At 49.5% G+C, this 15,216-nt stretch overlaps 1 protein-coding gene across 1 annotated transcript in view; it reads right to left on the reverse strand.

Moving 5' to 3' along the window:
• Positions 1–15,216, reverse strand: part of FBRSL1 (fibrosin like 1) — a 318,374-nt gene that overhangs the window by 32,694 nt on the left and 270,464 nt on the right. Inside the window, 1 exon segment of the mRNA XM_021004315.2 lies at positions 983–1,028. Coding sequence (XP_020859974.1) covers positions 983–1,028 — 46 coding nt within the window.

The raw sequence follows: 15,216 nt of genomic DNA on the forward strand, positions 1-15,216 counted from the left end.
AAGAGGATGATTCCTGATACAGACAACAAAAAGAGGGCCCAGTAGCTCTGACTTTTCTTTAACAAAAAGAAAGAAAGAAAGAAAGAAAGAAAGAGAGAGAGAGAGAGAGAGAGAGAGAGAAAGAAAGAAAGAAAGAAAGAAAGAAAGAAAGAAAGAAAAGAAATGAAATGCTTATTTAATTTAGGTTTTTAATTAGCTACAGCAAAGCTCACCAAGGAGGCCCTGGTTGGGGCAGGGGCTGACGCCATCTGTGAAGACAGGGCCATGTCCCCTTTGACCCCTTCCCCCATAACAATTAATGAATAAGGGTGTCCCAGACTTTCTAGGTAATAGGTGGTAGGATAGCATATAGAAAACAGGCCAGACATAGTCCTACCAGCAGAAAATAAGTCCTGGGAGGACAATCCCTATTTCACCTCTCCCCTATCCACAGCCAGCTCTGTAAAATCCATGGTTGTAAATAAAAGAGGATAGTCATTGGAAATGCAATGAAACTGCATTGACATTGTTGGAGGCAATGTGGGCACTGGGCTCATGGCTACCCTAGGCACAGGTGAGATGAATGAACCTCTGTTTTCACAAAACACACACACCCCCACATCTTTCCTCTTGATGTCCCCTCCCTGCTTCCCATCTGGTACTGTCCTCCCCCAACACATCTGACTCCTGGATGCTTTAAATCAAAAACCAATTTTGGCTGGCGCACTCCTGATGAATAATTAAACAGGCTGGATTCTGGTGGTATTGCTCCGATTCATTCCAGAGGCATTGACAGGGTTGTTTGCTTTTACCTTTCTCTGTCCAGGGACTCAAAACCCTACTGGATGGAGGCGCTAACCCTCTCCAAGGAAAGGCAAAACCTGACTCCTCATTTCACAAATGGGGAGACTGAGACCCAATGGGGCAAATGGGGATGGCCACCCATGTAGGTCCAAGGATGGTATGGGGCAGGGGTGGGAGTGAGGTATGTGAAATCTCTTACCTTTACTAGCTGCAGGAGCGAAGAGTTTCTCAGAGCCTACGGAGGCCTGAAACACAGGAAGGAGGAAATGTTAGAGAGCTTTGAATTTCGAGTGTTCGAATATATCTTTCCATTCTCCCCTCTCAGACTCCAGGCTCTCCCATGACTTCCTGGGGTATGGTAGAAGAAGGCACAGGCTCTATAAGGCCCACTGGCCTAACCTCTCTGGGCCTCAACTTCCTCATGTAGACCCTTCTAAATCTGGATAAGGCCCTATGGAATGGACCACACAAGTAGGAACACGCCCAATGCCCCCTTCAACACCTTATACATACAGTGAGTACACTGGATAAACCAAGTTATGTCAATGATGTCCCTCCCCATCCATAACATATTTGCCTTCTTCCAGGGAGTCTTCCAAAACTGATCATAAATAGTATAGCTGCTCAGCTCCTGAGTCAATTAATAAGCATGATTAAATCCGCTTATGCATTAGACACTGGGGATGCAAAGACTAAATACACAAACAAAACGCAAAAGACGATTTCAAACTCCTTGCCTTCAAGAGTTTACAGTCTACTGGGAGAGACAACATGGAAGAGTCACGCTACTCTTGGGCAAGAGAATGGAGCCGGCGGCCCAGATGTGTCTTCTACCTATGGGTGGGAGTCTTGGGTATCAGCGTCTTCTCCTACCTCCAACATCACACATGCAGGGAGGAAGGAGTCAGGGATCCTGCCTCCTCCTCTTCACCCCCAGCAACCACCCAGATGGTGGCCCAGTTTCTAAACCAAATCTTGTGAGTTACCCTCCCCTGCCTTTCTTCTGGAATCATCGACACCACTGGGGACTTATTTCAACTCCATTTTGACAGAAACCTCCCTTGTTTAACAGTCACAGAATCTCAGAACAGGGTAGGTCCTCAGCACTTAAGCTGGACACTCTCCCATCTAGAACCTGGAAGCCCTTCCATCGCCCAAGTCTGCTTGGATATCTCCAGTGATGGATGGGGAGGTCATTGCCTTTGGACCAGTCTATTCAACAGTTCTCTGTTCATTAGAAAAGTCTTCCTTATATCAAGCTGAAATCTGCCTCTCTGTAATTCCCCAAGTGTTCCTAGTTTTACACAACAGAGCCACATGGAACCAATTTGTCATCTCTTGTTCATTTGATGGTCCTTCCGATAAATGAAGACTGGGGAAGCGAGGTGGCACAGTGAATAGAGCACCGGTCCTGGATTCCGGGGGACCCGAGTTCAAATTTGACCTCAGACACATAACACTTACTAGCTGTGTGACCCTGGGCAGTTCACTTAACTCCATTGCCTAACCAAAACAAAAAAACAAAACAGAATAAAAAAACAGATAAATGAAGACTGCTAGAATCTTCTGCTCCCCACCCAGGCTACCCCTCCCCCCCCCGGCTCCTTAGTTCACTCTGCACGTGGCAGGTTTTTAGGGTGCTTTCACCTTCCTGGCTGCCTTCCTCTACCTGCTCTAGCTTGTCCATGGCTTTCCTAAAATAGAACTCCCTGGCTGGTGTTATCTCTGTCACTGATGCTTACTGTAACTGAAAAAATAAAGGTGGAACAAGAAGAGTCTCTTTACCTTAGACTACGATATATCTCTTTCAGCACTTCTTAAACTGTAGGTCGAGACCCCATATGGGGCTTTAAGAAGCACCGAAGGGGTCTAGAGTAGAAAAAGTTTCAGAAGCCCCGACAGACCACAAGCAGACTTAGGGAGAGAAGGCAGTTCAGCTCGGTTAAATGTCATACACTATGTACATCTGAAAGGCAATGCTTTTGATGACCTACTTGGAGTAGGCGCAAGATATGGAAAGGAGACAGCACCCCCCCCCCTTCCTTCTGAATAAGCAGTCTCAGACAAACTGGACCCAACTGTCAGACATGGCCATATTCACCTGTAAGCATGAAAATAAACTAATTTTCTGCCTTTTAAAAACTGGATCATTAATTTGGATAGAAAGATCATTTTATTCAGCCCTCGATTTTACAAAGGAAAAAACAGGGGCCTAGAGAAGGAAGTTCCCTGCCACAGGTCATATATAATCAGCAGGGCAAGGCCATCTGATGGCAAAGCCAGGGTTTCCCCTTATATACCACACTGCCTCCCTTTTGGAGGATGCTTTCCATGGTTCCCCCTAGTAACAAAGACAACTGAAAGCTATAGAGGAATCTCTACAGGTATCAGTCCTATGGGCAGTTAAGGTCTTGGGCCATCCACACCACGTTTGGAACAGGGCTGGAGACAAGTCAGAAGACTTGCCCTTTGCCCTATAGACTCTGGACAGCAGAGAGGCTCTGGATCTTTCAGGAACACGGCTAGAGACAAGTCAGAAGACTTGCCCTTTGCCCTATAGACCCTAGACAGCAGAGAGGCTCTGGATTTTGCAGGAAAAGTCTGGTTATCATCCCTCAGGACATTCCAGAGCTCAGAGCTAAAGATAAGCCACCAATGTGTCACCTCCAGGGTCCTCCAGTAAGGAATGTATTAACTGCTGGAGGACACGTTAGGTGAGGAGCTGAAAGAACAGGAGATGTTGTCCTGGAAGTGAGAAGGCTGGAAAGGATGACGGGTGTCTTCAAACACCCAAAGGGCCTTTGTGCATAAAAGGCATCAGTTTCCTTATCTGTAAAATTGGTTCCAGAGGGTGGAAGTTATAGATATCGATTTTAGCTGAATAAGTGGTCCCACAGCACAATGGGTTGCCCCAGGAGGGAGTGGGCTTCCCTTTTCTCGAGGTTTTCAAGCACAGGACAGATAGCACCTGGGCAGGGATGTTATAGTTGGGATTTCTTTCCCATATAGGTTGAAGGAGACAGTTCCCGAGGTTCCTTCCAAACCTAAATTCTGTGAATGTAGGACCTGACTAGGTGTTGATATCCATTCCATATAAGCAGCAGGTGTGGTGTGGGCTTTAAAAGGAGGGCCCAGGTAGGTATCAAGATATAGAACCACAGCTTCCAAGCAGAGAGATGAGGATGGGGCTTGGAGCCCACTGTGGCTAGGTTTTGTTGGGATGGCAGACGTCTTATACACCAACATGGCCAAGAGGCCCAGACACTGGGCTTAACCAGGCAGGTTATTTATTAGTGACTTGGGAACCGACCAGTTTACAAAAGTGGGCTGTGATTTTGTTCAGCAAAACATACATAATGAATATGATAACAATGATAACATTTCTACAGCCTTTGAAGTTGGTAAAGTAGTTTATGTCATCACAAGATCCTACATTTAGAAATGGGAGGGACCCCAGAAGACCAATCCAATTCAACCCCTCCTCCCATTTTATAGACCAGGAGACTGAGGGCCAAAGGTTAAGTGATTTGAACAGATTCCAGCTTCTTGGGCTATAAACCTAATGAGTTCTCCCCACATCAATCTTATATGATTATCATCCCTATTTTATAGGCAATGCAACAGAGAAAAGGACTTGGCCAAGGTCATGCTGCTATTAAAAATCCAAGGGAGAATTCAAACCTTAGACTTGCAGATTCCAAGGGTAGTATTTAACCCATTGTGCCATGCTGCTGTCCATGGTACCTTGACCCTTTGGGAATAAATTCTTCAAAGCTCATTTACCCTTGAGTGCATATAGAAGGGCAGTGAGGAAAGGGAGGTGCTAGACAAGAGGAACCAGGTGGCGCTAGTTGCTGGGGCATGGGGGTGGCAAGAGCACAGCCCTGGCACAGAGATGGTTCCAGAAGGTCTGTTTAGCTGGTGCACCCTGAGGACCACTGGGCCCTTCCCTGTGTTGTCTCTGCCTTTAGAATAGGAGTGCCTTGAGAGCAGGGACTGTCTCCATTTTGACCTCTAAGGTTTAGCATGGCGCTCGATGCTTAATACTTTTTTTTTCATTCAATGGTTCATTGAAACAGGGCAGACCATCAGGCCACTTTCTATGAGAAGCCTTTTGGTGTTTCCCCTGGTTCTCAATTCTTTCTTCCTCTACAAATCCCCTTAAAAACTTATCTGTAGGCAGGATGTATCACTTCTAGGAGGAGAACATAAGAACTTTTGAGAGCAAGGGCTGGTTTTGCACCCCCCCCCATGATAGTGGTTGAGCGCACGGGATCCTTAGCCCAGTGCCTGGTCCTAAGTGCCTAAGAAAATGCCTCTTGATTTGAGGCAGGGGAACAGTCTATACATACAAAGGCAGGGAAACAGTAATGCTGTGTACAAGAAACGCAAAGTAAGCCAGTTTGGTTGCACAGAACAGTAGGAGAGGAAAAATAATGAACAAGCATGCTGGGCAGCTTAAGGAGTGCAGCAATCAGGGCGCCAGGCCCCAGCACCCTACCGGCAATGGGACTCTGGGCAAGTCACTCCACCTCAGTTTGTCATCTGTAAAATGGGCAGAACAGCACCCAGCTCCCAGGGTTACTGTGAAGATCAAGTGTGACACTTGTAGAGCACTCTGCCAACCTTAAAGTGCTATATAAATGATAGCTATTTATTTTTATTACTGTTGTTTTAATAAGCCTAGAAAGGTAGGCTGAAGTAAGATTATGAAGGGCTTTAAATGACGAACAGAAGTTGGTATTTTATCCAGCAGGCAACAGGAAGCCAAGTAATTTCTTGAGCAAAGCAGTGACACGGCCACTCTATCTGTGGCTGAGATACCTCTGATCTTGGATCATTAGCCACAGGGTCCCAGCCTGTGTCTTTAGACTGCCAGGGGGACATCCAAAGGCCAGCATCCTGGAGGCAGGTAGACACGGCTTTGGAACTTGGAGGGGGGGCCTGCCTCTATTACCCTGCAAGGCTGCCCCAGGCTCACCTCAGGATCTTCTTCCACTGAGCCACTGCCACCATCTAATGAGAGCCCCAAGGGCTTGGCAGAGCTGGGATGAGAAAAACATACATCATGCCCTGCTGGGCTCACTTGTGCTTTGATGAGGGACCCTGAGTTGCAGCTTATAAAAACCACAGTAAATCCAGAGAACTAGGAATTGTACCAATTTCTGACAAAGCCACAAATAGGAAGGTGGGGAGCGAGGAGCTCATACAGCTAGGGCTGGAAGGGACCTCGGGGGCTAGAAAAACCCACCCCTCCCATTTTACAGTTGAGGAAACTGAGACCCAGGAGATGAAATTTGCCAAAGGTCACCCAGGGAGTCAGTCAGAAAATAGAGGCAGGAGATGAATCCAGGCCCTCCAACTGTTAGGATGTGTTGGGGGAAGATGGAGGTCAAGAAAGGAAATGGTGCAGACCCAGAATCATCCATGCTCCAGCTTTTTTCCCCTTCCTTTTCTTGAAGCTAAGTCCAGATCCTAATGCAGCAGGTTCTTAACAAATGCTTATGGATTGCTCTTTGGGAAGATCATGGATTTAGAGCTGGGACGGCCCCCTGGGTGATGGAGACCAACTCTCTCGTCTCCTAAGGGAGGGGGCTGTGAGAGTTAGGTGCTTTTGGTAGCACGGAAGAGAGAGAGAGAGAGAGAGAGAGAGAGAGAGAGAGAGAGAGAGAGAGAGAGAGAGTGTGTGTGTGTGTGTATGTGTTTCAGAATGACCCATGAAGGATCAGGGCCCATTAGGGCCCATTACTCCACTCCCCTTAATATCCAGCCAGGAACAACCCAGTCACTCTGGGATGATTAGGCTGGGCTTCCAGGTCGAACCTTCTGCAGAGGAAGCCAAGAGGATCCCCAATCCTAAGCATGCCCTGCACAGGACCAATAGCAGGGGCTCCCCATTGTATTCTCTGACCCTCAGGACACTGTAGTTGAGGAGAAGGGAGAAAGGAGGTAACACCATGACACAATGGGAGTAGCCAGGGTGCCTAGATACAAATTCCACTCTGGGGTAATTATCTATGTGACCTTGGCCAAGTCAACCTACTTTCCCTGGGTCTCGATTTCCTCAATTGTAAGATGAGGCAGCTGAGCCTCTCTGAGGAGGCTTCCACCTCTGACTGTCACTCTATGAAACCTGAGCCACGTACTCCCTGGAGGACACAGTCCCCACCCCTAGTAGCCAGCAAGGGTGAGAGAATTCACACATCTAGGCATCGGCAAGAAATGTGTGCATTCACAGGGGGATGGGGATGGGGATGAGGCTCAGCCCGAGGCTGCACAGGCCTCACTCAGGATTCCCCTTCATGAATAAGGAGACAGCACTTCCAGAAGCCAGCTAGAGAAGGACCCGTCCCCCCCATTTCCCCCAAAACGCCACTCCTTTCAGCAAAAGCAAAATCACTAAGTCTAGAAGATTTCCAATGCATCGCCACCGTAGGAACGTGTACGTGGTTACCTGCGATGACTCCCCCAGAGAAGCAGACAGGGATGCCAGGTGTGACCCCCAGGCACACACATTATCATTGCTAACATTTATACAGCGTCCACCACGTGTCAGCTCTTTTACAGATATTACATTACCTAGATTTTCTCATTTGATTCTCACAAAACCCCTGGGAGGTAGTGCTCTGATGATCCCCATTTTATAGAGGAGGAAACTAAAGCAAACAGATTTGCCTAGGGTCACACAGCTAGTGTCTAAGGCTGGATCTGAACTCAGGTCCTCCTGACTCCAGGCCCACAGACCTATGAACCATCTAGCTATCCCGTACAAGCACATATGTGCACAAGGCCCGGATTCTGGGAAGCGCTCCAAGTAAGGCTTCCGTCTATACAGACACACAATCATACGCTGAGAGGCCTGCAAGAATCCCCCTCCTCATCCTCCCTCAACAGTGCAGGTCCCCAGGCGCCCAGTGGGGCATTTGGGTAAGAGTTACCGTAACTGTGTGGAGACCCAGGGAGCACTATCTACGCATGCAGCACCCCATCCTGCCCCCAGCCTACAGCTAGCTAACTCAGGTGCAGCTGAGCCTCAAGTGGGGGCCCCCACAATGCAGACCAGGCCAGCGTGTGCATTTTCCCAATTACCAAGCTCTGGGGAAGCATTCCCTCACTTCAATCCTTTTCCCAATCAGGTTCCTATTATCCCACTCTCCAGCCACCCGAGGCCTCGTTTATTTGTTTACAAAGGAAACTGCCAAATTAAAACCACTGCAGGAACTTTTCCTGCAAGGTTCCAGCCGAGCTGGAGCCAGAGGGTCCCCAAAGGTTTGGGGCGTCCTGTTCTCTCTCCTTCCTGATTCATGGCCACCCCTCCCCCACCAGCTTGAGAACAGCTCGATTACTTGTTTTTCCTTTTACTGACAGCCCTGGCTGGACCACTGGACCTCGACAAGGTATGAAATGAAAAGCTCAGGGAAGTTTGTATGAATGAGGCTGTGGGCTCTTGGATGAGAGCTACCTCCCCTTGTCCCAAGGGGCTGGGTGGCCGAGGGGGTGGGAGATGCTATGGGCCAGGCCTTCCTCCCGAGGGACACATACTGGGGGTAAGGAGCTGGCTAGTGTCTCCCTTCCAGCTTGGGCCTTCTAGTTTGGTCCTGATGACAGCCTCGGCTATCTCTGATTCCCATCTCGCTCTGAAAACGGAGCCCCGGGCATGTCAAGCCTAGTTTCTGTCCCACCCTTCTCAGAGAGGCGCAGACACTGACCCATGCCCACGGAAACAGCTCACGGATGGCCCAGCTCTAGCACCTGGAACAGTCAGGCTCAGACAGTTTAATCCATCTGCTAATTAACAAGCATTTATGGAGTATCCTGGCTGTGCTGGGCACAGAGGAGACAAAGAAAGACAAAAACAGTCCCTGCCCTCAAGGAGCTTCCATTCTACTGTGGGAGACAATATCTACACAAATAGGTGTGTATAAGAACAGGGAGTGGTAGGAAGGTTAACCCTTGAGGGGGAGGTGCCAGAGCCAGTAACTGTCCATTATGTTTATATAGAGCTTCCTGGATTACAAAGCACTGGGCTAAAAGCAACCCCACGAGGGGCAGCTAGGCGGCTCAGTGGATAGAGCACCGGCCCTGAAGTCAGGAGGACCTAAGTCCAAAACTGGCCTCAGACCAAACACTTGACACTTATAGCTGTGTGACCCTGGGCAAGTCACTTAACCCCAAGTGCCTATAAACAAACAAATAAATAAATAAGTACCCCACGGAGGAAGAGGGCAACGATTATGATTTCTACTCTATGGATGAACCATATGAAGTTCAGTGGGAGTTACTGACTTGTCCTGGATGGTGTGGAGCTGTCAAGCAGGCACACAGTGGAAACAGTCTAATTTCTATTGTACTAATGACCTGGGTTCAAGACCCAGCTCTGCCCCTATATGCGGTGAGTGGGGACAAGTCACCTGCTTTCTTCGGTTTCTGGTCTGTAAATGACGGGGCTGTACCAGTTGGCTTCCAAGTTCTCTCCCAGGATTTTCCTGATCCCCCCAGGATTTTGCTAGTGACCCTGCCCCTCAAATTCTAACTATTTTGTGCGTATCTTGCAAACACTGACCTCCCGACAGACACACACACACACACACACACACACACACACACACCCACCCACTCCCAAGGACTGTTGCTTTTGTATCCCCAGTGTTTACCACAGCAGTACTCAATAAATGACTGTTGACTGACTAACAGATTGATTTAATCTGTGATCCTCTGACTGACAATCCCTAAAGACCCTTCTAATCCCATACAGTCTGTACTGGACATAGCACTTTGACTCTACCATCCTCCCAGTCACAATGCGAAACACTGATGTCTGAAAGACGCATTGACCCCCCCAAAAGAGGCATCGATTCCCATGGGGAATAGGATGAGGGAAAGGGATAAGCATTTCTATTTATCCTACAATATGCCAGGCATTATACTAAGCCCTTTGGAAATATTATCTCATTTGATCCTCTTAGCAACCCTTCAGGTAAGTCAAGTGCTGTTATTATCCTCATTTTAAAGTGGGGGAAACCCATCCACAGGTTAAGTGACTTGCCTAGGGTCACATTGCTAGTATCTGAGGCTGGATTTGAACTCCAGTCTTCCTGACTCTCGGCCCAGCACCGGATGTTTTCAGTTACTTTTCCTGGAAGTTATCCTCACTCCCGGAGCCTCAGTTTCCTAAGCTGTATGATGAAACTAGATCAGCTGACACAAGGTGTCTGCCAGCTCTAAAAATCTGAAACTCTTCTTGTCCTCTGCAAGCAATGAACGAGCAAGCTAAAAAGGATGGAAAGTCCCCGGGCTGAACGATCCAGTTTATGAGACAAGGGGATTTTTTGGAGAGACTAGCTAAACGCCAGTGCCTCCTCATCTGTTCCATGAGCATGCTCTAGACCCCGGGTCCCGTCTCTCCCCAAGCCCTGGAGAAGATTCGGTCTAAAACCCCATCCCTTCTGCTCCCGCCGCCAACGAGACGGCACTAGCTGCCGGGGCCAGATTTGCGAGCACGACTCCTGGTAAGGGCTGGAGCTCAGATGAGCAGATGTTCTCACATCTGTGAAGCCTTAATTACTTGGAGGGGAGCAGAGCTGGCTAACGAAGGAGATAGTTTCTCTGTCACAGTCTAGCAGGCCATCAGGGAGGCCCCGAGGGCCCAACGTGAGCGAGGGGAAGGGGAGGGGCCTGGCTAGGAGCCCGGCTCAGGGACTGTCGGGCACATTATGGGATGGATGGGTAAGCCATGGGGGTGTGGGGTGGACCCAACGGGGGATCAGGTAATGCACGTGCAAGCTCATCCATCTGGCTGCAGACCACAGGCCACTGGGTGTTTATAATGGAGCCAGTGGAGATCTGGGTTCAAGTCTCCCGACACGAGCTGTAAGTGAATTTCCCTGGGCTTAACAATAATAGAAGCGCCTACATCATAAACTTGCTGCAGAATCAATGGGATATTACATGTACAGTGACTGTAAACTTTATTGGGCTATGCAAATGTCGGCTCTTCTTATCGACAGACGTTTTCCTTGTTGACTGGAAGATGAAGAGAAAAGCCCATCTGGTGGCCAGCAGCCGGGGGCGGGGGCGGGGAGGACATTGACCTTCTCCCTCCCCCCCCAAACGAAGCCCAAAGGGCCGTGGAAAGAGAGCTGGATTTGGAGTCAAAGAAGCCAGGGTTCAAATTCCAACCCTGCTATCTGCTGCCTCTGTGACCCTGGGAAAGTCCCTCAACTCCCTGGGTCTCAGTTCCCTTTATATGTAAAATAAAAGAGCTAGATGAAATAGTCTCTCTCTTAGGATAGGCCCTGCTGGCTTGATTGAGAGCTATGCTCCCATTTGGGGCTGCTCTTAATGTCTCTGCCTTCCCAGTGCAACGCAAGCTTCCTGAGAGGAATTTGAATTTCCAGGGCCTAGCACAGTAGACAGAGAATTAGACTTTGGAGTCTGGAAGGCCCCAACTGTTCAAATCCTGACACTCACTAGCTGGGTGATGTTGGGTGAATCACTTCCTCTCTCAGGGCCTCAGTTTCCCCATCTGTAAAATGGCCTCTAAGGTTCTCTTCTGGCTCTAAAACTAGGATCCTATGATCTGAGAGCTGGAAGGGAACTCAGGGGTCACCTAATCCAATCATCCCCTCATTTTACAGATGAGGAAACTGAGGCCCGGGGAAGTTAAGGGACTTGTCCGAGGTCAATTCTTAGGGCTGAGATTTAAATCCAGGTCCTGTGACAAGTCAACAAATGCTCCCCTGTACCGTGCTGCAGGGGAAGGCTCTTGCTGCCCACCCTCTGCTCCTTCTCCAGGACCCCTGGTTGACACATGGGGTGTGTGAGGTGTGGGCACTGACCATCTCTCCTTGCCCCCTCCCCACAAAGACCATGGAGCATCAGAGGTTCCAGAAAAGGGGGAGATCAGGATGTGTCTCTCCAAGCTATCCCACCGCCGTCCTGCCCCTCTGGGGGAGCCATTTGGTGCCAGGAAGACCACCACGCCCAGTGTTAATGAAATGAAGCCAGGGCTTGAACCAGGAATGAGAAGCGTTCTTCCGACTTATCAGCCCTGAGACCCCGCATCTGCTCAGAGAGATAATGAGCACAGAGCCTCTGGGGACAGCGTGGCTCAATGCGGTGACCTTCAGTGCCGGCCAACCTCCCCCCCACATCAGAGACGAGTGTGACTCGAGAGGCTGCCTCTGGGAGCCAGCTTCTGCTCCCTGCCCACGCTCACAGAAGGACCCATTCAGCCCAGAGCTCTTCAGTTCTGACAGTTCTGTACAAGGCTCCCTTCCCAGCTTGGCTTTCCCCCACGGAATGTAAACTTCGAGAGGGTAAGGGCAGTCCTGCTTACTGACTGGCCGTCCTCGTCATGGAACATGGTGCCTAGCACACAGAGAGCGCCTAATACAACGCCTGTTGATTAACTACTAAATCGCTGCGTTCATTTGCCTGCCTAACATAAGCTGAGACGTGCATCATTGTGGCATACTGGATAGGGCCTGGACTTGGGAGTCATGAAGACCTGAGTTCAAATCCTGCCTCAGACACTATGACCTCTGCTTTAATTTCCTCCTCTGTAAGATGGGGGTGGTGGGCAGCTCTTCCAGCTCTACCTACGACCCAAGAACGTGCTCATCCGTACACCTGCCATCCCAGGAACCCCAAACCTACCAAAGTCTTGCTTAACAGCTTCCAGAACCTTCCTTGAGTCTCTAAAGCCTGCTGGGGAGCAGAGGAAGATCCAGAAGGGTGGAGAGTGGATGGATGCTCACCTTCTGGGGATGACCCCCACATCTCTATCCCTAGCCTCAACTTATCTCCCAAGTTCAAGACCCCTCTCTCCAACTGCCTCTAGGACAGCGGCACTAGCATGCCCCAGAAACTCAACTGATCAACTCGATTCACCATACATTTATTAAGGAGCTACTGTGTGCTGGGCACTGGGAGAAATGGTCCCTGTCCTCCAAGATCTTACGTTCTCCTGGGGACTGAGTGAGACACCACACAGATAAGTTCACTAACTCTTAACAGGTGGAGGGATGAGGGAAGATGGTAGTTAGGAAGGGATGCCTGAGCTGAGCCTTCAGGGAAGCCCATGTAAGAAAGGAATGGATTTTGGGCATGGGGGCCAGACAGGGAAATGGAATGCCAAGGTTGGTATAGCTGGAGCAGAAAATGAACAGAGGAATGTCACAAAAGCCTTGAAACACCAGGCTGAGGACTCAGGCCTTCATCTTTGGAGTTGATTGGGAGCTACTGAGAATCTCTGAGCAGGGGCCCTTAGGAAATAAACTTTGGCAAATGTAAGGGAGGTACACTGATCTGGGGAGTGCAGTCCGTCTCTCCTCTGCTTGTGGGCCCTTGCCAGCTGGGTGTCGACTGGACACAGCCTGGCGTTGTGGAAAAGAACACTGGACTGAGAATCTGGGAACCTGGCTCTGCTGTGGACACTCTGTGTGTGACCTTGTGTCTTCTGCCCTCAGGGTGACTGCTGGGATTCCTTCCAGCCCCACCAATCTCTGGGCTCTCTATCTCTAATCTACCAGTGACAGTTTTAAAGCTGTTCTGTCGCCCTGGGCTGCTCCTGCACCACACCTGGGTCAGAGCCGGGACAACTTCTAGGAGAGCAAACGTCCCCTTAGAGAGACAAGATGGGGTCCAGGACAAAGAATACTGGACTTGGAATCAGAAGAACAGGGGTCTAGCTGCATGACCTTGGGTGAGTAACGTTCCCTCTCAGGGCCTTGGTTTCCTACTTCGCAAAATGGGATGACGGCAGACATTTCTATGAAACTTAGTCAAAGACACAGAAGCAGTAATGAGCAATGGAAAATGGATGTGGGAGTCAGAGGACCTGGGTTCAAGTCCTGCCTGGGCCACTCAAGCAAGGGGACTCCCAGAAAGTCATTTCAATAGTATGAGTACTAAGCACCTGAACAAAAGGGCCCTGGGCACACACAGAACCCACAATAAAACAGTCTCTTCCCCCAAGAAGCTTAGAGCCACTTCCCAGGACCATACGTGATTCAGCTGTTAAACCAAAGGGATGATCTCTCTAGTAACGCCATTCCGTGACTTTTGGTACATTCTACCAGATGGGGAGTTCTCCCTTTCACGAAGGCTTCCTACCTCAATCCAAGAAGGAACCAAGAGCTTTCTTCATCCCATCCTGGCCAGACAGGGACCGTTCCCCACCTTTTCTCCTTCCAGGAGATGGGAGGTTTCTGATCTGCTCTTTCTTTGTGTGCTGTTGTCTGGTCCTCGTGATGCTCAAAGGTCCCAGCAGGGATCAGGCTGGGTGTCGTTCCTTCTGTTGGCGGTCCAGGCCAGATTTACTGACCCCAGCCAGCTAATCAGTAAGTCCTCCCCACCAGAGGTGGGGTGAGGCAGCGTGGGTAGGCAGGCAGGAGAGAAGCCAGTGTGGGCCCTTGAGGAGCTCACATTCTGATGGGGGGATGATTTAATAGGCAGATGTTGTACAAGGTCAGGTACAATGTAACTTGAGCCGGGGTGGTTCAGACGATTTGGCAGCCCAGCAAGGCTTCTCCGAGGAACAAAGCCAACGTTATCTGGAGAGGGGCCTGGCTTCCAGGAATAAGGAAGTGATAGTCCCAACGCACTCTGCCCCAGTCCAACCTCCTTTAAAGTGCTGTGCTCTGCTGTTCTGGAAATGGCATTTCAGGAAGGGTATTGAAAACCTGGACACACCCAGAGGAGGGTAACGAGAGGAGCAGAGGGCTTCCAGCTGCCCTCCCAGATGAATACAAAGTGAGTGCAGACTGTCCAGTTTTTGTCTTTGTATCATTGGTTTTACAAGCACTTAATGCTTGCTGATTTGAATTGAACTGAATGACACCAGGGCTGGTTCAAAGAACAGGGGATGTTTAGCCTGGAGAAGAGTTGGGAAGGGGGGCGGATTCTAACAGCAGCCTTTAAGTATCTGAAGGGCTATTCAGAGCCCACATTTTCAGCCAGTATGCCAAATATGACTTGGCAAAATTAGAGAATTGTTTCATAGTTACCTGTAAAATATCCTATTCTGTCTCCATGCATGGAGTTTGCTGGTGTATGAGATGGCCCAGAGGGCAGAACCAGATGGGACAGTCTGGAGGTTGTGGTTTCGCCAACACCGAAGGCTGAATGGTCACTGGTTGGGCATGAAGTCCAGGTCATGGACGGATTCAGGTTCTTTCTAGCTCCAAGACTCTGGGAGGTAGGCTCTCAGAGAGGATGCTACAGCTGAGTTGAAGCCAGCAGGATTGATCCCCCAATCCACAGCCCCAGATGGCTCAGGGCAGAGGGAGTGACAGCATCCAGGGGAGATAAAAGAACTTCTCTTATTTCTAAGAGGTCTCCCCATTTAAAATCTTCATTAGCTCCCAGCTCAGGAAGGGGCTGAGATCTGCATGAACTTTTAACAGGCATCTTATCAGCCTGGCCAAGCCA

This window comes from Phascolarctos cinereus, unplaced genomic scaffold (assembly GCF_003287225.1).
Source record: "Phascolarctos cinereus isolate Bilbo 61053 unplaced genomic scaffold, phaCin_HiC Scaffold_4;HRSCAF=312, whole genome shotgun sequence".
Classification (NCBI taxonomy): Eukaryota; Metazoa; Chordata; class Mammalia; order Diprotodontia; family Phascolarctidae; genus Phascolarctos; species Phascolarctos cinereus.